Below are 21,927 nucleotides of genomic sequence, written 5' to 3'. Positions count from 1 at the left end.
AGAAAAAGACACCTTAAGTACATATATGCATGCATGAAATGAAGATTATGTGCATTATGTAAGTCCACAGACTTGTATCTAGCAATAAAAGCCAAACATTATATGATTTATTGAGCAAAAATTTAAAAAGTATTTATTTTTACTGCAGTTAAATACTTACCCCAATCAATGAGTTTTTAGCATTTCCAATAGTAGTTAGGGCACTGAGGTCAAATATAACTACAAACTTTGCATTAGCCACATTGAATACATGGTTCTTAAAAGCATCATGCTGGATTTCAGAACATGCCTCAGGAAGTTGTAGGCTACAAAGGAGACTATTTAGAGCACAGGTCATTTCTCCCAGAATCAACCTGTAAGCAGTCTCCAAAACAGGAATGTTCTTCAGGCTCAATACTGCTTGATAGACAGCATGGGCTGCTGCAACAACCTTGAAAACGAAAAGATTCAAAATGTTATTTAACAGTAAGATATTTCTGAAGTGAAGCTTTCTTGTTAGATGAATGAAAGACTTATGAACATGCATGGTATGACAGTGTCTCGCTCTTCAGATTATTATAATTAACTGTTTCTTTAATTCTTCTAGGCAAATTAAGCTGATCATCACTTTAGGGTACCAAAACTACACCAGTCAATAGTAAAACAAATTAGACTATTTGCCACAAGTAGCTGAACTTTCATTAAGAATCAACTGTAAAACTAAAATTAAAACTGAGTTGATCTTAAAATATATGCTAAAAGCCCTACTGAATAAACGGAGTTAAGATATATTTAGCGTGCACACAAAAAAACCCCAAGTAAACACTGGATTGTAATCCTTTTCTTTTCCACCTTCCAATTTATATTTGCTATAAATGATGCCTATGCAAATTATGAAAACAGTTTTAGAAAAGAATTCTCTTCTGTCTAGTATGTGACAAAGTATGTTTCCTCACATGCCACAACCGAATGAACAATAACCAAACCTGAATTTGGGCTTCTGTTTTCCTAATGAGTTCAGACATCTATGCAACTAACTGTTTTTCTTATGGGGCAAAATTCCATAAGGTAATATACCAGTGCTCTAAAACGGTATTAGAATTGCTGTAGCATATTGGTAGCAATCATCCATCCTTACCTCTTTCTCCTTATGGTAACGGAGTACAAGCAGTTTAGATTCTGGTATAAACAATTTCTCTACAAATGTCGATGGCAATTTTGTATTTATTTGTTCAACAATCTAGAGACAAAACATAAGCACTGATAATATACATCTTCAATGTAATAATTCTTTATTCAGACACACACATTTATGGCACTAATTTATAGAATTTAATAAATCAGAACCCCTTAAAGATATTTGACTACATTAGAGTTAAGAAATCAGTTACAAAAATAACTAATCTATATCTATGTAAGTTAATGAAAAAAACGTAATTGCTCTCCCAAAATTCAATATTCAGAGGACAGGCTATTTTTATGCTATCTTATCAACCTAAGTGGAACTCAAACATATAACCAATATAGGTTGATGGATGTAAGTTCTATGGCGATGTGCTAATATGGTTATTTAGCCAACAGAAGGTTAAAATAGTTATTTAGCCAACACCTAGGTTGTTGAGATCAATATTCTGAAGTAATCCGGTATCCAAAGTGTTTAGCCATGGCAGAGTGACTGCATAAACATACTAAATCCTGGTCTCTCTGGCAGTTCATCAAAAATACTGCTACTAATTGCAGAGGAAAGTTAACCTATTGGTTAAAGAATAGGCACTATCCAAAGGTCAAAGGAAAATTATTTTGGATAAACTGGAAACTACTCAGTAACGGGACTAAGTAGGAGGGCTATCAGCACAAGTTCTACCAGCTTTTCGAAATGATTACCAACATTTGATAGGTTGTTTGTTTGTTTATTTTGTGGTGTGTTTTTTTCGGGGGGGGGGGGGAGGGGGAGAATACAAGACATTGAAGTAGACGAAAAGGAAGCAAATATCATGATTTACTGTTAAAGCAGTTTGTTATTCAGGTGCCTGAATGAGATATGATAAATAATTTTTTCTAATTAAAAAGCCCGACAAAAATGAGGATTTGTATGTACCAGTGTCAATAAATTCAAGACCGAGATGATATAATCGGTACCACAAGTCTGGCAATTCTCCAGTTGATCTAAGCCATATGTGATGACCATGTCACAGTGTATAGTCATACTCGGGTCCAGACTACCAAGTAAAACCCCAACACACTCATTGGCAGCCGTCAGTACAGCCTCAGAGAAGAACACTTGGTTCGCTGTAGTCACACATCTCATTACTCTGTACAGAACCTGGAAAAGAAGGAAAGTGAATTCAAGTCAGTTTAACTAGTATTAGATGTTATTTAAGCATAGGGAAAAACCCACATCCATTTGAAACTACATAGAATCATAGAAATGCAGGGCTAGAAGGGACATCAAGAGGTCATCTAATCCACCCATACCCCCATCAGGCAGCAAGATTAAGTACATCTAGAACATCCCCGCCAGATAGCTGTCTAATCTTTTCTTTAAAAACCACCAAGAATGGGGATTCCACAACCTCCTTAGGAAACCTGTTTCAGTGCTTAACTATCCTTAGAGTTAGAAAGTTTTTCTTAATATCTAACCTAAAACTCTTGTGCTGCAAACTAAGCTGATTACTTCTTGTCCTACCCTTGATGGGTAGGAAAACAACTGATCACCACACTCCTTGTAACAATCTTTTACATATTTGAAGGACCATTATGTCCCCCCCCAAGTCTTCTCTCCTATAGACTAAACATGTCCAGGCTTTTTAACCTTTCCTCACAGGTCATGTTTTCTAAACCTCTTATTTTTGTTGCTCTCCTCTAGAGACTCTCAAATTTGTCCACATTTTTCTTAAAGTGTGATGTCCAAAACTGGACAAAGTACTCCATCTGAGGCTTCACCAGTGCTGAGTAGAGTGGAATAATTGCCTTCCATGTCTTACATATGACATTCCTGTTAATCATCTCAGAATCCAGCACTGCTATGCACTGGAGCAAGTTCTTTGAACATTTTTAATATTTATTTTGACAATGTGCATTTATATTTTTATTAAATACAAAAAATGCAACAACCCCAAATTTAGAATAATTTTAAAGACAACGAATTAAAAGCAGCACTGAAACACAGAGTTAAAGTAATTACTCTGGGTCCTATCCAGCTTGAAACTGAAGTCAATGGTAGAACTTCTATTGTGTTCAGTGAGAAAAGAACTGGGCTTCTTTTCTTAACTTGTCCAACAAGGGTCTCATATTTAAGTGCCTGTGCACATGTCAATCAAATACAACCTTAGACCCCAATAATGAAATCTGTGCAGGTGGACCCTTATGCCTGCAAGGAGTCCCAGATTTATCAATGGGATTTGGTACAGGCATAGGTCCACCCACTCAGATCCAACTGCAGGATCAGGACCTTAATACTGAGTTTCCTTCTTTTGATGAAATTGCATCTTTGTTGCCTTAATTGTGATTGTAACCCATTAATTATTTTTGTATTACAAATGTAAGAACAAAAGTCACCTTCTCATACTGTGCAATACTACCTATTCCAAAAGATACTCTAAAATGAAAGAACTTCTTATATATCAGATTTCAACTAGATGAAAATTAGAAAGGGATGAAATACAAACCTCTAGCTGGCTATAATTACACTCCAGTTTTTTTAAAGCACCATGATAACTTGCACAAATGGTTACATGAACAGATCATAACAACAAATGTCTATAGCCAGGTCAGACTGAAAAACCTTTGCAAAAATACTTACATCAAATACACTGTGGTTTCTGGTATATATGGCTATCACAGGCCTAAGTCACAATCATTACTAAATATTAAATCAGATTCTGTTAGCTGTCAAACAAATCTAGTCCTTGAATAAAGTTGATCATGAGTACATTTGTATGCTGCCAAATTTTGCAAAAATATGGAAGTTGGGTTTCATTATTATTTACAATAAATTTACCAGCAAATATTTCTTAATAAGTAGCATGGAACAGGTACGGAAATCTTACATCAGTTACATATGCTTCAGTAATTGGTTGTCCTCTAATTGGGCTGAAGCGTTCCCCAATACTCCTCACCACAGTGCTGAAAACCCGAAGAAGTGCAGCTAATTTAGGTAGTGATACTGAAGGAGGGGGAATATCTTCATCCACTGATTCTCCAGAGGCCACATGGCTGAGGTCCTAGATAGGAAAATGTATGTCATTAGGTAATAAGTACAAGCAGTACTAATATAGACAAAGTATATATAAAATTCAGTTTTAATATCAGACATATCCATGTGTATCACAATAAATATGACAACACTAAGAAGCCCAGCATTTCCTCGCATAGCTTCAGCAAGCTGTAATTATACTTGTTAATTAAAGATTACAAGCAACACAATGTCTGGAAAACTGTATTTACATTAGCCCTGTGTATATAGTCACCACAAATTTTGAGATAGATTACTGGTGTACAAATTACAGATGCATTATTGTTGTGATTTATAGCAAAATAAAACCAGTTACCATATTAAATAAGATTTAAGAAGCAACTTTCTTTTTTATGTTGTCTTTTCAATTATTGTGAACATCTCAATTTCATCTTATCTGTTTTAACAGGAAATCATGATGGCGACAAGATTACAAACTAGCGGAAAATGCTAAGAAAAGCTTGTCTTTCTCACCAACAGAAGCTGGTTGGTTCAATAAAAGACATTACCTCACCTACCTCGTCTCTAAGAAAATGCAGTATTGTACCCCTGTGTTTCAATACGCGTGTCTTAAACACATCCCAGAGCTACTGACTAATCTCTTACAAAAGATCATTGTTACTTCTCTATTCCCATCCTCAAAATTACAGACCTCCTAAAAACAAGAGGGGCTGACTTTAATGGGGCTAGGATTTAATCCAAGAAGTACATCAGTAAGCAAGCATCTTTATTTTATATTCTACAAGTGTATGCAGCATTTGAATCCCCTCCCATCAACCCCACACCTTTATTTCAACATACATTCTATAAACTTGACAAAACAAGGTAATATGAACAGACCTACACAAGGTGGGTGAGGTAATACCTTTTATTGGATAAACTTATGATGGAGAGAGACGAGCTTTCAAGCTTACACAGAGCTCTTCAAACAGGCCTTTATGGCTATATTATAACTCTTAATACTGCTGCACAATAAACTTTGCTTACCTCAGCATATGCCTCCATATCCTCTAGAAACTGACCCAAAAGTGTGGTGGAAAAAGCAAGATCAGCTACCCAAAATGGCTCCAAGCTCTGTAGCCATCCTGTAGAAGTCAGACCAAGTGAAATAGATTGTTACAGGTATAAAATTTCAGATACATATTACTGAAGGACGAAAAAGATTACTTATTTACTTTTTTTTTTTTTTTTTAAACAAAATTATTTTTATTTATAATTATCTGTATTACAGTAACACAAAAAGCCTCAAGGAGATTGGGGTCCTACTGAGCTATACACTGCTTAAGTATATTGTAAGAAAGTCTACAGTTTAAACAGACAAAGGAAACATTAGTCCCCTTTTACAGATGAGCACCTGAGGCATAGAGAGATTAAGTGACATGCCCAAAGTCACCACAGGAAGTCTGTGGTAAAGCCAGGAAATTAACTTCAGTCTCCTGAATCCCAATCCATCCTTCCTTTTTTCCAACACATTATTTTTAAAGGTGCTCAAGAAGGAGGTTATGTTTTCAGAAGTTCACTTGAGGGTTGATAACTGTAAGAATGATTTAATTTTCTCTAATAGAGAAAGCAAATGGTGTTTAAATGTAGACTGGCTAAAATGTCCTTTAATTAAATTTTAACTGACTGACATATAGGGTATATGACAATAGGTTTTTTGGTTCTGAGTTCTATGAATACATTAAGTCTCCCATATATCCAGACATTTTTATTTTGGTTTTATGTAAACTCCTTTACCCTATGTGGGGAGGAACTGCATTGGACTTTTACTAATTAATGAATGCTACTTACTTGGAGGGGTTGCCAATGAGTGACAAGAGGTATCCTCTGTCTGGGGATCAGGCAGATTGCCTCCACAGCAGTGTGCGCGCAGTGGCAGTGAGCAACACTTAGAAATAAATCCTCATCCTCCACAAGGTGGAGCAGAACACTAATAGGTCACCACATGTAACAATTTTATAGGCCAGACTTACCAGACACCTGCTGTGTCAGAGAAGGTTTCTGAGTGTGATCTATATGCCACCCAACCAATATGTCAACTGTGTCCTTGAAAGCAAAGAAAAAGGTAAGTGACCTATGTGATGTGCTATGTCAATGTTTTATACAATAAGAGGGGGCAGAAGAATGTCAGGCACACGCTTACCCTAAAATTGGTGCTGAAAATATGTGGGTAACATCGGGACACCAGAAGGATGCACTTAACACATTTGCACAGTAACTCTGGTGTATCCACATTTTCTAGAATGGACTGCAGGCTGGTCATTACAAGCTTAAAAAGAGTCACAAATAAAAAAAATTACTAGTCTTTTTAATATTTTTGAATAAGCTGAAATGTCATGAATGTTGTTAAATCGACTGTAACCTTGACTGGCATAAGAAAGGTCTGCTACAAAACAGATGGCTGCTCATTGTTAAGATTCAAGCAACAAGTATTTGTATAGTATTTTGATGTATAGTATATATTTTCTGCCTTCCTATGAAACATGGAAATGCCAAGATGTGAAAGGGTGGAAAATGATAGGTTAACAATGACAAACTTATTTAAGCTTACTAGGAATTACAGAGACTAATAAGGGTACCAGGGGAGAGGGGTTGCATGGTGTTAGGGTTTCCATGGTGTTAGGGTCTCCAACCAACTACAAAAAGACTTGAAGGTTCCCCTAACAATCGTTCTAACACTTGCATGGGCTGAACATATGGATGGATCTTCCAAAATACCTGAGGTTCACAAAGGGCTTGTCTTCACTAGACTTTTTACATCCAGTTAGGAGATATTTAACATTCATAAAGACTATGTGGTCACTCCTCACTTTGATCCAGGCTACAAGCATTCATGCTTTAGCCTAGGGAGAGAAGCCTTGTCTTTCCTAAGGCCTGGCCTACACACTCACAAGTTAGGTCTACATAGCTACACTGATCAGCGGTGTGAAGAAAAAAAACAACAACGTATCCCTGATCAACACAGCTATGCTGACCTTCCCTCCCCCGTGTAGATGCAACTATGTTGACGGTAGGGTGACCAGAAGAGGGGAAGAAAATATCGGGACACATGGGGGGGGGGGGGGGGCACACACACACAAAAAAGCCAAGTCCTGCCGGCTGAGGGGGAAAGAAAAAAAAGTGCTGCCGGCGGATATCGGAACAAATTGTGTCCCGACCAAAGATTTTATCGGGACGTCTGGTCAACGTATCTAATTTCATTCGTGGAGGTAGTGTTCCTACACGGATGGAAAAACACCTTCCAATGTCAGCGTAGCTATGCCAGCATAGCCCTGGAGCACAGACATGTCAATAGAAGGGATTTTTTCATCCGTGTAGAAACACCACCACCCAAACTAAGGGTATGTCTACACTACACAAACTACAATGGCACAGCTATAGCACTGCAGCTCAGTGGTACCTAGGTTGATGGAAGAACTATTCCATCGACCTAGCCACATCTACGCCAGGGTTAGGTCAACCTAATTACAGTGTTCAAGGGGCGAAATTGTTCACAGCCTTGAATGATGTAGCTATGTCAACCTAATTTTTAAGTGCAGACCAAGTCTCCAGACTGTAGACACAATCTAAAGGTAAAGCATAAACTCATGCCTTGTTTCTCTAGAGTTTATCTTGTCTTAACTGACTGACAATTAACACCTTTTAAAAGACAGTTTGAATACTTTTTACCCAAACATTTGGGATTTAATGTAGGCTCACCTCCAGGGTAAATCACAAATATTTTTAGCTTGGAGCGACTGTCTGGAGAAGGGGAGTGTGGCGCTATAGCCACTCCATAACAAAACATTTAAGAGATGGAAAAAAGTGTAAGGTACCTTAGGCCAAAGGCTAACTGAAGTGACCACTAAATAAAATGAGTTCCTTGACTATAATTAGCATTTTTCCTACAGACTTCTTCCACTGAAGGAATCCTCATAAGTGAGGGTGACAAAAAAGTTTAGCGTTTCAAAATGAGCGTAGCAACTGTGCTACAGGTGTGGACCTGGTCTACACTTAAAACTTTTGTCAGCGTAGTTATATCAGTAAGGTGTGTGATTTTTCTCCAACCTTGATTGACATAGCTATGCCAGCTAAAGCCCTAGTATAGATGCAGTTAAACTGGCAAGAGTCCTTTTGCCGGTATAGCTTAGGCCTGGTCTACACTACAAAAGGTTTGCCAGTATAGTTATACCACTTTAACTATTCTAGCATACTCTTCTAATATAGATGCAACTTATACTGGCAAAACAGTTTTACTGCCAGTATAACTCTTACCAGTTCCCTGAACAAAATAAGCTATACTGGCAAGATGACTTTTCTGCCAGTGTAACTGCTTCTATACTATGGCTTTTGCCAGCATAGCTGTCGGTCAAGGATAGGAGGAGAAAAAAAACCCTAGTGTAGACACAGCTATACTGGCAAAAGAGTCCTTTTGCCAGTAAAGTTTATTTGGGAAATGGCGTAAGCTATATTGGCAATAGAACTCTTTTACTAATATAATTTCTGTCTACACTAGAAGGTTTGCCAGAATGGCTATCTATACTAGGGCTTTTGCCAGCATAACTATGTCAGTCATAATTATGCTAGCAAAAAACTTTTAAATACAGACCAAGCCTTACTCCATTTTAGAAACTGGTTTAAGCTATACTAGCAAAAGAACATCTCCAACTATGGCAGTTTGCCAACATAACTCTACCAGCAAACCAGCTCTACCAGCATATCTATACCAGCAAACCCTTTTAAGCGTAGGCAGGTCTCCCTATCAAAAACAACCCAGGAAACTGATGAAGTCATGAATACTCACAAGAACAAAACGGGATGAAGAGTAAAAAGGTGCAAATTAAAATACAAGGCAAACACAAGCTAGTGCTCTGGTGGACCTTCCAGCCACCAGGCTGATTTTAAATACTTCACCGCCCTCATTCTGGACAGATGATATTTCAGATGTCCTTATGACTGAAAATAAAAAAATTCAAGGAGAGGGAAGGTCTGGCAAGTTTTGCTGCCAAGTCTTCCTGTTTAATCAAGTAAAAAGGTGGAAAAAATTGCTATAATAACCAAGAGCAGGCAGCAATGTCACAAGAAGTGAGCTAAAATAGTAGTTTTAGTTCTAAAATACTTACAGACTAGATATTAACCAAGAACAGAAGAAGGACATTTCATACATCCTTACTATGTAAAGATTTTTCAAACTATAACCCAGTTATCACATTTTTAAAGGAAAATTAAATTTAAATCTCAAAATATTAAAAACTTTTTTATTCCAAAGTGTAAAATGTGTTTTTCACAGGGTTATGTATCTCTATTATTCTAACACCCTGACTGCTTACTCTCTTCATGTGTTCATTTTAGTAAAAGCAATGATTTGATTCAAGCTGTGCATCAATACAATACCGGAAAAGCAATAATGCCCCAATTTTAACTTTTATTCTTACCTGCATTACAGATGAAAAGGCTTTCTTTTCTCCCACAGTCTCTAGTGCTTTGTAGGTTGCACGCAAGTAAAGAAGTTTAACTTCATCTTTAGTGGATGAGCTAAATTTGCTAAAAATCCATTTAAAGATCTTCTCAGCCTCGTAGCTCAAAGAAGCACAAAGAAGGCCAAGACAGCAAGCTCCCTCTTGTCTCAGTTCTTGAAGCAATTTGCTACTGTATTTATACAAAAAAGTTAATTTAAGCTTTCAGAAGGTAAAAGCAGTTAGACCTTTTACACAGGGAACAAGTACAAGAAAAAATCTTGAACATATTCAGTAAAAAAGTTTTGCACAAGCAATCTTTTCTAAAGCAAAAAAAAACCATGTATATATGAAGCTATTGTATTCCTTCCATTAAAAGCTGCACCCGCCATTTAGATGAGTTATATAAAAATGAATAATATGAAATGGATTTCCACTAAACAAGTCTATATAAATATGGAAATACTACAGTTAGATTGGCAAAACTATTTTAGATCTGCCATCTGATGAACAAATCTCCCCTTGTAAACAGACAGTTGACTTTAGACACAATAATATATAGCAGGGGCAAAGTTCAGGACCTGGCTCTCTCAGACACCACCTCCCATGCTCCACTTGCAAGAGATTCTATCTGCTCATGTGCTCTTCTGGCAACCCTACAAAATGACCTCATTATTGCCTATGGCAATGCACTCTTAATGGGAGATCCTCCAGAACTAACTCCCTCTCACACTACATGAGAACTTATGTCTGGCCATTTTCTAGAAACCATGTAAAACAGTTTTCATTTAGTTTTTAGTTGGATTGTGTTTCTTTGCTTGTATGAAGTTTGTCTATTGGCCAATGGGGAGGCTTAAGAAAATACTAGTTTTTCTTTCTTTCTTTCATGTCTAACATTAATATTAGTTTTATTTTAATTTAAGTTATAGCACATAGGTACCAAGGTTGCATTTGGCACAAAATTTCTGTAATCTGTACACTCCTATAATTAGATATTCAAATGAGTAAATCTTGGGTCCTCTTGTTCCCCAATCCCCCGAGGATAACTTACTTCCTTTACATTATAATAAAGCTCCAGTATTCTATCTATAACATTTAAAAACTTGAAGAGTCCAACTATTTAATTCAGCCAGCAGAAAACACAGCAAAATAAAACTGACAGATTCAGAAGCTACTGTAGTGAAAATGAACTTTCAGGTTAAGTTAAAAAGTTAAAAAATGCTAATGCTTAAGGTATGAATTATTTTCATTATTTAGGAACCTAGGAATTACGTACAATACCAGATCAAATCAGCAGTCTGTGTAGATCAGTATCCTGTTTAGCAGTTGCACTAGATATTTCAAAGAAGGGTGCAAAAAACCCCATAGCAGACAATGATGGAATAACCTGCTCACAAAAGAAGCTTCCTTCTAACCCTTGTCACTTAGTGGGTTTGCTTATGGATGTTATGGATGTTCTTATTTACCCATACAAATTAATCACTCTCTTTTGAGTGCTACTTAAATTCTTAGTCCCAATGATTTCTAGCTGCATTTAGTTCCAAAGGTTAGTTATGTGTTGTGTAAAATTTTACTTCCTTGTAACCAGATTTTATGTCCCCTTCATTATATGTATAGCGACAGAGACAAGAGGTGGATTTGGGTGTCTGTAGAAATTTTGGAAAAAGGCTACTATATAAACAAATGAGTAGGAAACTATTATGGAGAGATGCAAATTGAAGATGGATATAATATCAAACAGCTTTTAAAAAACAAGCTAAAGTTAATTTTTTTTTAATTTTGTAGAATTTGTTCATATTGAAAGATCTCCTGAATTTGAAAAAAAAAAAAAAAATGTCAACTGAAGGATTATTTTAAAAACTCACTCTGAACAGGGATATTAGTGACTTTTACTAAACAGTGGCCAGCTCAATACACATCGTGAAACAGGACCAGTAGCTTTGTGAAAGTATCCTTGGCAACTTGACAGGATTAGAAAGCTGATCGTAATACAATACATATAATGTATCATGTTGGATGAAAGCCAAGAGGGGCTTTCTGCTGCAATGACCACCAAATAAAAGTTTGTCAAAATACCTATGGCTACTAATGAGCATTTATACTAATCTTACATACTAATCTACATTTTAATTATAGCAACTGAGAATAAACAAGTGTCAATGATGTTATTCAACCTGTCAGTTACAGCGATATCATAACCCCTTGCAAATAACAATCACTTTTCTACATGAAAATTCTGTACATGTTATTGTTAAAAGCAGCATCTAAGATTTTTAAAAAAAAGTAAACATCTCAGAAATATAAGGCACGTGTCATTTTTGCACTTCAGCAATGTGGGTGGGATTTTCTGACATGCCTAAGAGTTGGAACCCCAACTCCCTTAAGGATTTTTTAAAATCCCACCCTACTCATATAACTTGTCATGTCTATGACTTCATAGACAGTTGGAGAAAAATGTCTTTTTGCACTGTGTTTACTTTGTGAAACTGACTCTACATACTTCCAACAGTCAGTTTCATCCTTGCCGCTAACACAGGAGCAGAAAAGCACTTAAAAATGTTTAAAAGGATTTTTTATTTTAAGTCAGGGCACAATATTTGAAAAGGTACTCTATAAGAAAATGGACATTTTAGAAATTAGTCAATTTGCAAAAATTTAAGTGGACAGTTTCCCTTTAAAACTTTTGGACTGCTTCGTTTTTCTAGCTTATTGCAGCTTACCTTTCATTAAGCACATCATGTATGGCAGTCAGGATATTATCCAGTTGTTTAACTAGTACCTGCAATAGTTAAAGGATATACACTTAAAACTGTCATAATTGCTACTGCAATAAAGAGCCTTCCTACACTCACATTAAAACATTATTAGCAACAGTGGACTGCTATTATATCTTCCCTGAACATCATACACAGCTATGAATTATTTTAAATAGATTTGTAATACTGTGCTACAGATTATTTTTCATACCTATCTGCACTTGCTAGGAAAGCTTACTAACATACCACGATTAAGCCTAAATGCAGTTCTCACTAATACTGTTGCATCACAAACATGAAGAGAGCCTTATCTCCAGTACAGTAGAACTTTAGAGTTACAAACACCAGAATTACGAATTGACCAGTCAACCAGACACCTCATTTGGAACCGGAAGTACACAATCACGCAGCAGCAGAGACCAAAAAAATCCAAAAACACAGTACAGTATTGTGTTCACATAAACTACTTTAAAAAAAAAAAAAAAAAAAAAAAAAGGAAAGCAGCATTTTTCTTCTGCATAGTAAAATTTCAAAACTGTATTAAGTCAATGTTCAGTTGTAAACTTTTAAAAGAACCACCATAACGTTTTGTTCAGAGTTACGAACATTTCGAACAACCTCCATCCCTGAGGTGTTCGTAACTCTGAGGTTCTACTGTAATGTCTTCAACAGGTACACACTTTTGTGTTGACCGTCAGGTATATCAGCAGAATAACCCTTTAACTGATGAGTTAAGGCTGTGGGGTATTAAAAACAAAAAAACAAAAAACATGTTTTGTTAGGTGATCCTAACTTTGGAAAACAGTAACATCTCTTATTCTGCAAAGGTAATTATTGCTGAAGCTAGAGGAATAGTTATTTGCATGGTGTATACTGCAGTGCATAGTCAAACAAAAATACATTAATTGCAATAGTATTAGGCACTATGTAGCAAAAAACATGACATGTTTTCAAAATGACTTCTCCTACTTTTATGTTTTCTTTATTTATAAAACATGTTTACCTTCTAATGTGCTTTGGGGGAAAAGTGTGTGGCCACTTCAAAAATCTTACATTCTGATAAATACTGATCCACTTCAGAAAACAATGGCAAAATAAGAGGGTCTGTGTGCTCAACTCCCTCAGAATTCCATGGTGTCATTGTAAAGGATCCCCAACTTGTTTTATTTCTGGGAAAGAAAGTATGAAAAGGCATAGGATACCATGGAACAAGGAGGGGGGAGTCTTATGCAGGCTTTGCGAGACAGAATGCAAAAACGGTGGTGGCATCTAGTGCTTACAAACATTTTGGGCTTGTCTACACTATGCAGCTTTTAGCGACAAGGCTGTGTCGACACAGCCTTGTCGCTAAAAGTCAGTGTGTGTGAACCCTCTCTGTCAGTATTTTGTCGGCACTTTTGCCAACAAAATACTTCCAGCCCTGCGAGCAGCATTAGCTTTGTTGGCAGGACAAAGCCGCGTTCACACTGCCACTTGCATTGGCAAAACTTTTGTCTTTCGCAGGGGCGGGGAGCGGCTTTTTAAAGTACCCTTGAAAGACAAAAGTTTTGTCGACAACATCGCAGTGTAGACAAGCCCTACGGCTCACTAAAAAGCTTTGTCTTGAGTATGTTTTAAAGTTTTGGCTCAAGATTATGTAAGGAACATTATCTGCTCATAACTAAACATTTTAGTCATGAAAAGTGTAGTTCCTGGAATTGTCTAAGTTAAAGAAAATATTTTCTTTATAAAAATATTAATGGTTTGACACTGTTGAGAGGCTTTGACAGTGTTCTGATAGGTAACGTGTGAAAAGTATGATACTTAGTGTTCTAATTGTTTGTAGGTCTACTCTCAAACTTTCTTCACTGTTGAGTTAAGGACAAGTTAGATGGCCATTGCCACTATGTTCTGAGAAATACAGCTGCAAGTCTACTGTATCTTCCCTAGTGTTATGAAAAGTCTAAATTAAAAAGGTTATGAAAAACTGAGGTTGGATTGAGGATGGAGAAGGGCATGGGGGAAGAGGTTGACAAATAATGGGAGCCTGAGCCAAGGTCCTACAAGTAAAATGATATGAAGAGATTTTTAGCAAGTGCTCATAATTTCAGCTAGGCTAACCCTTAATTTTGAAGTCCTGTCGTCATGCTAGCATACTAAAATGACAGTGCTCTCAACTGTCCCATTTTGAGGAATCTTAACTTCTCCCACATTAAAAAACAAAACACTTATACTCCACCCCAAAATAAACAACATGAAGAGCTCAGATGCCCATCAGTATTTTTTTCCTGAGCATACTTGTGAAAAATCCCAAGGCCATTGGAGAGCTTGAGAGAGATAACTAAGCCTAAAACATGAAAGATCCACAAGGGGTAGGGGGTGGAATAGGCCTATGTTAGATTCCAAAAACATGTTTATAAATACATGTGAACTAAAATTCACATGTAAAAGTAGTCTGGCCTCCCAGCTACTTATGCTTAATTTTTATTCCAATTAGCATCAGATAAGACTTTTTATGAGTAATGGGTTCCTTCAGAAGTTTTAACAGCATTGTGGCTATGAAAAGCATAAAACAGGCATGCACTTCACTGGGAGTATTCTTATGCCTTAGTCCTTCCAAAAAAACAAAAATTGATTGATATATATATATAATATATATATATCAATCAGCTCCTCTCACATGCCTGACAGATAATAGGAATCCTTAATGGAATATGCATTTTCTGGTATTTAAATTATCAAGACCAAACAAGATTTATTCAATAAAAAAAAAGATACTCAGTATGATGCAGAAATCAACACCACACTGATTTTCAGAAGGAAACTTTACAGTTACTGTTAAATAAGCTAAAGGAGAGTAACTGATGTAGGTCTCATTTGCATGAGAAAAGTGCACTGGTTTAAACTTTAAAAGGGAAAAACATTTATATGATCTTCAAAAGAAGCTTCTGATGTTGATAGCAAGACTGCTGAACTCAGCATCAATTGCTGCAGAACAGGAGATTTGTAAATATCCCATGTAGATGTTTTATATGCAATAGATTCATTTTCTCGCCAATATGTAAATACTGGCAAATTTGCTCTTTGCTTCTCACACCTCAGGTCTATAATGCCAAATCTTTGTAAATTGCAGAATGGGATTAGAAGACTCTTATTGTGTCTAACAGTGATTCAGAGGAGGTAAAACACTTTCTTCCAGAACAAGGAAACCAGAATTTCTTTGAGGTGTATACTGTCTACTGAATCAAGACTGCCTTCTCCAAAAAACAGTAATATTTCTGTTGTGGCCAGACTGGATGCCTTCATGGTAGCAAATTTGTATTTAGAGGAGACAAATGCGATGTCTTCTCTGTTTCAGTTCAGTTTTAAAATACTAGATGGGCTCACAAAGCTTTGACTTCCAACTTGGAAACTGGACTATTGCTAAGATATCAATTAACAACTTCAGTGCAGTCTCATGTAGAGGCCTGCAGCCAGGGTTTCATTGTGAGGACTGCCTTCCGTGCCCTCTTGCAGCCTAAGGTCAGTCAACAGGCAAGCTTGCCTCAATTTCCCCACTGCAAGGGGCTCCTTACATAACACCCCTTCTCCTAGGATCTAATTTATTGGCATGAAACGCAAAACTATTCTCAGTCCTGGGACTTCTCTTCTCCCCCCAGCTGTTCCCTGTCTTGGCAAGCCACTCTCAGCCCTAGCCTCCTCCCATGGAATCTGCTCTGCCTGGCCATCAGCCTTGTTCTCGGTCTTCCAGGCCCAAACCCTTCTGCCTGGACAAAGGTCTCCTGTGCACAACCAGCTCTTCTGCAGTCTCTGTCACAGCTTCTTCCGGTTCTCTCTCCCTGAGCATCCCCTCTCTCTGCAGCTTCCTGCTGCTCTTATAGGGGACTAACCTGATCCCTGCTAAGGTGTGCCTACTTACCTAAGATTGGCTTGCCCCAGGCCTCTCACCTTTAAAAGGTGCAAGCTATCCTGTTACATAGGGTCCGGGATGAAGAAAGTCAGAGGACTCCAGGCGGAACCAAAGCTATTTTGCCACAATCTTTCCTATTTGGGCAAAGATATTAAGACGGCTATAGCCATGTGGAGCCCTCTTATGACCGTGCCCCTTTTAACTGGCTTTAAGTCTGGTTTGCAACACAGAGACTGCCCTTTAATCATTAAATATCAATCAAATCCTGGTAATGAACAGGATTCAGATTTACTATATTATACAGTTAACTATGAGATTTTGCTAACTTGGCAGTGATCCCTGGGCAGGAGTAGAAGGTTCACGCTTCAGTGGTTCTATTTTGCCCTTCAGAGAGATCGGTGTTGAGGAAATGTTCATTTTTCTGAAATAATCTATCATGCAGGTTTCACAGGATTCTAATCACCCATCCCTGTTCAACAGCTGGGAAGCTACTGGTGAGACAGTGATATCTGCATCAAGCTAGCTCATAATTAAAGTGGGGATGGATGGGGAGCTTCTGGCTCCCCAAGACCATTGTAGGAAGTTCTTCCCCCTTCCCTCCCTGTCCATCTGTATTTTCTAGAAAATTGCATTTCCCTCAGACGTGAACCTTGTCACAGTAATCCATGATTTATAGATGTATTCAATTTTCATTGAAAATATTCAAGTTAATTATAATTTTGAATATAAGAAAACAATTTAAATGCAAGTAAAAATGCACTTAGTGCATTAAGAAAACATTTCCAGGAGCAGTCAGAAGAAAAAGAACAGACTGACTGTTGTACAATGGATGTCATATTTACATCTTGGGCTCACACATATTTTGTGGTTTTGCTTCGAGGCAAACGTCTTAAGTAATCAGGCTATAAATCATTTCCTGAACGCTACAGAAAGGGCACATGGCCCAGAAATGTTTATCCTTTAAAAAAAAAAAAAAAAAAAAAAAAAAAAAAAAGTGCATTAAACCAGCCTCACACTTCAATAATAAAACTTTTATAAAATTGATTTAGAAAATTAACAAACATATTATACATTTTAATGATACATGGAACAGCATGTTAACATTACTAACCAGTTTGTTTTCTGGTTGCTGAATAAATTCTTTCAACTGCTTTACAGTAGCCAGTCTTCGGTCTCTGTCGTCTTCCCGAGTAATCCTCCGAAGAAGATTTGACAGTCGAGACTCGTCAGAATAAGACAACGATCGCTCTGAAAAATAATATTTTATTCTCTATAATATATGTGGTGCATCAGTATTTACTAAGAAAGCTGAACTTAAACTCATGGGTATATTTTAGTAGCACAGCCATTCCTTGAGAAAAAACAAAACCCAGTTTTATTTTTGTTTTTACCTTAGCCTTCAAACTTAAAAAAATGAAATAGGAAAATAGGTTCAGATACCTGAAAATTTCTTCTTTTCTGGTAAATAGGAGACACCCTATAATGTCTCTTCTGTCTCCTTGTTGCTCTGAGGCAGAACAAAACCTTTGGCTACAGCATTAGGCTAACCCTGCCTGTTGAAGAGCCTATCAGTGCAAGAACTTCAAAACTGAAATAAATTTAATTTTACGATGGATTAACAATAAGAACAGATTAACTGTTTTGTTTTATAAGTAGAAGACCCTGCTGCAGAGGCAGGAAAACAGAGCTGTTCAAAACAGAATACCTTTACTGTAATTATGTCTCCACTTCTTATAGACTCACTAATCCTATTCGCTCTAACTATTAAGAGAAAGAAAGTTTTCAGGTGAATATAACTTTCCTAATCTCCAGTATATTCAGGTCCAAATGAAATCTTAGCAGCTGGTGTCCCAAGCAGGAGCGATTTTAACTGGAATGGAATGATAATACATTTTCAGAAATTCAGAACAGCAGAACACGGATTTGACATTCCTTTTTTATTAGTTTTAATAAAGAAACAACAAAAAAATACAAAAAAAGTAAATAATTTACAGCTTGTATATGTTACGAAATACCACCCATTTCACAGGCTATTCAATAAAATTATGCAATTTTACAGCTTGTCAAAGCTGCAAGACTAGATAATACAAAAATAAAACAATATTACACAGAGACAACATGTTAGGGTTGGGGTAACAATAAAAATACACACAGTCAAAAAAGGGAAGGAGAAAACTGGGGGGATGAAGGGAGAGAAAAAAAAAGCAGAGGGGTCAGATGGAATGGAAGTCTGTATTCCTTGAGCGGTCTGCATTCTTTATCCAAATGTATCAAGAAACAGGGTCCAAATTTCTTCCAATTCATATAAGTGCTTTCTACATCGGTAAGATATTCTCTCTTTCGCTGCTCACTCAGACAGGTCCGAATACCACTGCTCTATTCTGGGCATAAGCCTACTCCATTTTTTGTAAAATCATGAGCTTCGTAATTATGGCAACCCTCAAGAATCAAAGTCTTGTGGTGGAGTTAAACCTAGCACAGCAGGTACATAACCTAGGAAATAATTTTAAGCTGAGGTCTGGTTGTAGAAGCATAGCACCAGTATCACTTGCGTCCACCTCTTTCCACAACTGCCTGACTGTTCGACAGTCCCATAGCATGCAGAAGGGTTCCTTTTTCTCTATTACAGCATCAACATAGATCAGAGGACAAGGCCCCCCATCTTGCAAAACCTCCGTGGAGTCCAATACATTTTTAATAGAACTTTTGCTGTATATCAGGCATAGCCTGAGATCCACAGAAGCATTTGTAACATTCTCCAATATGCTCTGCCACTGAGATTCTTTTAAGGGCTGTGATAACTCACCTTCCTATGCTTACACAAAGAACTCCAGACTAAAGGAGTTCTTCATTAGTAAAGTATATATAGCAGACATGGACTTGGGGAGTTTATGAGGCATTTCCAAGGTTTCCTGTAGCGCTGGGGCCTCTGGCAGGCCTAGGGCATCCACACCCTAGGAAAGATTAGCAACGGTTTTCATTTTAAGTACTGCCACTCCACTGAGGGTGGCAGGTCATATTGTTGTTTTAATGTTAGAAGAGAGACAAATACAGAATTTTTAATCTGTAAAATAGGCATCATACTTATTTTTTCCATCCTCTCTACGTCAAGCTCTTCTGGGCAGGGACTGTTTATAATATATGTGTATGTACAGAACAATGAGGCCCTGATCTCAGTCGGGGCTTCTTTTGTGCCACAGTAATATAAAATAAAAGTTAACAAGTTACTACTATATGCAAAACTTTCCGTCCAAATGTTGTGTTGAGTATGGACTCCACATAAGTTTTGTATTGTTTAGTGAGTGATCGATCAATTTACTACCTGACCAGTACCTTCATTTGAGATGTACCATCCCATGGTCCAGAAGGTTATTACTGATAGGTGAGTTGGAGCCCTAAATAAGATGGTAACCTACTAGGCTTCAGGAATCTTGAGGACTCTGCAGTTGTCTAAAATTTGTCAGATTTATTTTACATGGAGAGAATCTTACCAAATGACGTCAGAATTACTGCAGAACTATGGAAAGTTTGGTTTACTTTGGAAATAGAATCTATGTTTGGTACCTGTTTGTCTAAGTAGAACATACAGAAGTGAGTTTCCCCGAGATTCCTCACTACAAATCAGGTCATGAGGAAGTGAAGAGACTCTGATAAATAAAACGTACAGTGAAACTTTAGGGAAACCTAAATCAATTTTCAGTAAATACTTTTAATATCAGATAAAAGAATTGAGGTGAATGAACTGCTCATCTATCAGAAGTAATAGAGAGTCTGCTTTCAGATATATCTTGACATCTGGATGCAAGGAAAATCATAGTCTTATTACTATGAGGACAAACAAGGATAGAGGAAACATGCACTCCACATGGATTCATCTTTATCCATACCATAGTGGTGAAAATCCCAACTTGTACAATCTTATGTGAATGATGAGTGATTTGTCTGACCTTGCTCTAGTGTGTGAACACCAACTGGCATGCATAGACTTTATTCATAATTCTCTCTTTGATGAGAAAGGCATGTTAACACTGGGGAAAAAAGAATAATTAGATGACCTAAACAACCAGTCAGCCAACTTCCACCTGGTAGGATCTTGATATGGTATTAATTCCCATGCTAGCAGATTCTTCCTGTGTGGAACAAACAGATTATTTCCCAGAGACTTGTTGATCCCCAAATACATGGTATCCTACATCAGGAGAAAGACTATTGCTCTTCTTCTTCTGATCTTCAATAGGATCTCTGGTTCTGAAGAAAAAAGTAAACGTGGACAAGAGTTCCCTTGGTCCTAACTGTGAGTGGCTACTGCTCCATGTTTTGGTCTAGTGCATAAAAATACAAAAAGAAGAATTGTAGTTTTGCTTGGAAGCCCTTAGGTCTGACTAAAGCCGACCAATATTACTACTAATACCAAGACAGGAGGTAGCAACTCCAATCCATAAATTCATCCGTTCTTTGCTTAGCCAGCCAACTGTGATGGTGTTCTCTTGAATGGAGGAGTTCAGATGGATAGTAGTTTTTCTTCCTCTGTTTAAAGGAGAATGTAGGACTCCTTCTGGAAGATTGGTTGACTAGATTTTCCCTGCTGTTTAAGAGATATAGAGCATGAGAAAGATTATGGTTAGTCATCACTGACTACTAGATCAATGGTTTGAGACCATTGTGGATTGTCACTCTTTGTTCTGGTAAATATTAATTCGTTATTTCACCCTAGGAGACCATGCTCCTTGTACTATTCTGGTTGGCAAAGGTGCTTCCCAACCTTCCAGACAGGTATCAATTATTGTAACTGCCCTGCCTGGTTTAAAAAAAAAAATTAAAAGGCATTTGAGAATCTGTTTCTCATCGGCCATTAATTCAGAGTCTCAAAACTTGGAGGAAGTTTGACCTTACAGGTGATTGGGCATCTTTATGAAAAGGAAATGGCAAGGAAAACTTGATGTAGTCTAATGTACATCTTGTTTCTGGCCAGCATGTCTATACATCCCCAAAAGCTCAAAGAATTTCACAAAGGCCTATGGAGAACATCTTACTTCCTCATTGTAATTTCTTCCTTGGAACTGAGCACAATGTATTCAACCTTACTGATTACTATAGCCATGTAGATAGAATTCATTTTCCTTTTCTCTTGGCTTATCTGGAAGTCATACTCTTAAGAAATGGGATAGCACACCATACATCCAGTGAAGAGTGTTGAAGGAACCACAGTCAGCCCCTGGTGTTCATAAGGCAAGAGCTGGAATTTCTTCCATGAAGTTCCCACTCTAGGAACTGGAATCCCTGCTACAAGGAGATCACTCTAATTTGAGAAGCCTTTGGCTGCTGGACTGATTTGGCAGCTGCTCTGCAAAGATTACCTGCCAATGTTCCATACATGGCTGAGCTATAGAGATAGAAGAGCAGGGTGCAAAGGCACTGCAGTGACTCATCTGAAAACAGAAAATCACCAATCTCTGACCCACTGTGGAAGAAAGGAGAGGAACAGGATGAGTAGTTTTGCCCAAAGTTTTCTTTTGCCTTGTCAGCCAATTTCTGTAGCATTCAGGGCAACAGGTCACCAGAGCCTTAGAGAGAAACTACTTTTCTGAAACGCACTCTGTACTAGTTATACTATAGTTAGGAGCAAAATCAGAT

At 37.4% G+C, this 21,927-nt stretch overlaps 1 protein-coding gene across 1 annotated transcript in view; it reads right to left on the bottom strand.

Annotated features, from left to right (window-relative positions):
* Positions 1 to 21,927, bottom strand: part of SMG1 (SMG1 nonsense mediated mRNA decay associated PI3K related kinase) — a 117,536-nt gene that overhangs the window by 71,602 nt on the left and 24,007 nt on the right. Inside the window, exons 4-13 of the mRNA XM_065412819.1 lie at positions 17,405 to 17,541; positions 12,369 to 12,427; positions 9,628 to 9,841; positions 6,357 to 6,482; positions 6,187 to 6,259; positions 5,201 to 5,298; positions 4,029 to 4,202; positions 2,078 to 2,302; positions 1,118 to 1,219; positions 161 to 430 (exon numbers count right to left, since the gene is read on the bottom strand). Of these exons, the coding sequence (XP_065268891.1) occupies positions 161 to 430; positions 1,118 to 1,219; positions 2,078 to 2,302; positions 4,029 to 4,202; positions 5,201 to 5,298; positions 6,187 to 6,259; positions 6,357 to 6,482; positions 9,628 to 9,841; positions 12,369 to 12,427; positions 17,405 to 17,541 (1,478 nt within the window). The remainder of the gene's footprint in view (positions 1 to 160; positions 431 to 1,117; positions 1,220 to 2,077; positions 2,303 to 4,028; positions 4,203 to 5,200; positions 5,299 to 6,186; positions 6,260 to 6,356; positions 6,483 to 9,627; positions 9,842 to 12,368; positions 12,428 to 17,404; positions 17,542 to 21,927) is intronic.

Source organism: Emys orbicularis, chromosome 10 (genome assembly GCF_028017835.1).
Source record: "Emys orbicularis isolate rEmyOrb1 chromosome 10, rEmyOrb1.hap1, whole genome shotgun sequence".
Taxonomy (NCBI): domain Eukaryota; kingdom Metazoa; phylum Chordata; order Testudines; family Emydidae; genus Emys; species Emys orbicularis.
Note: the sequence above shows the minus strand (reverse complement) of the source record. Positions and strands in the feature narration are given on the sequence as shown.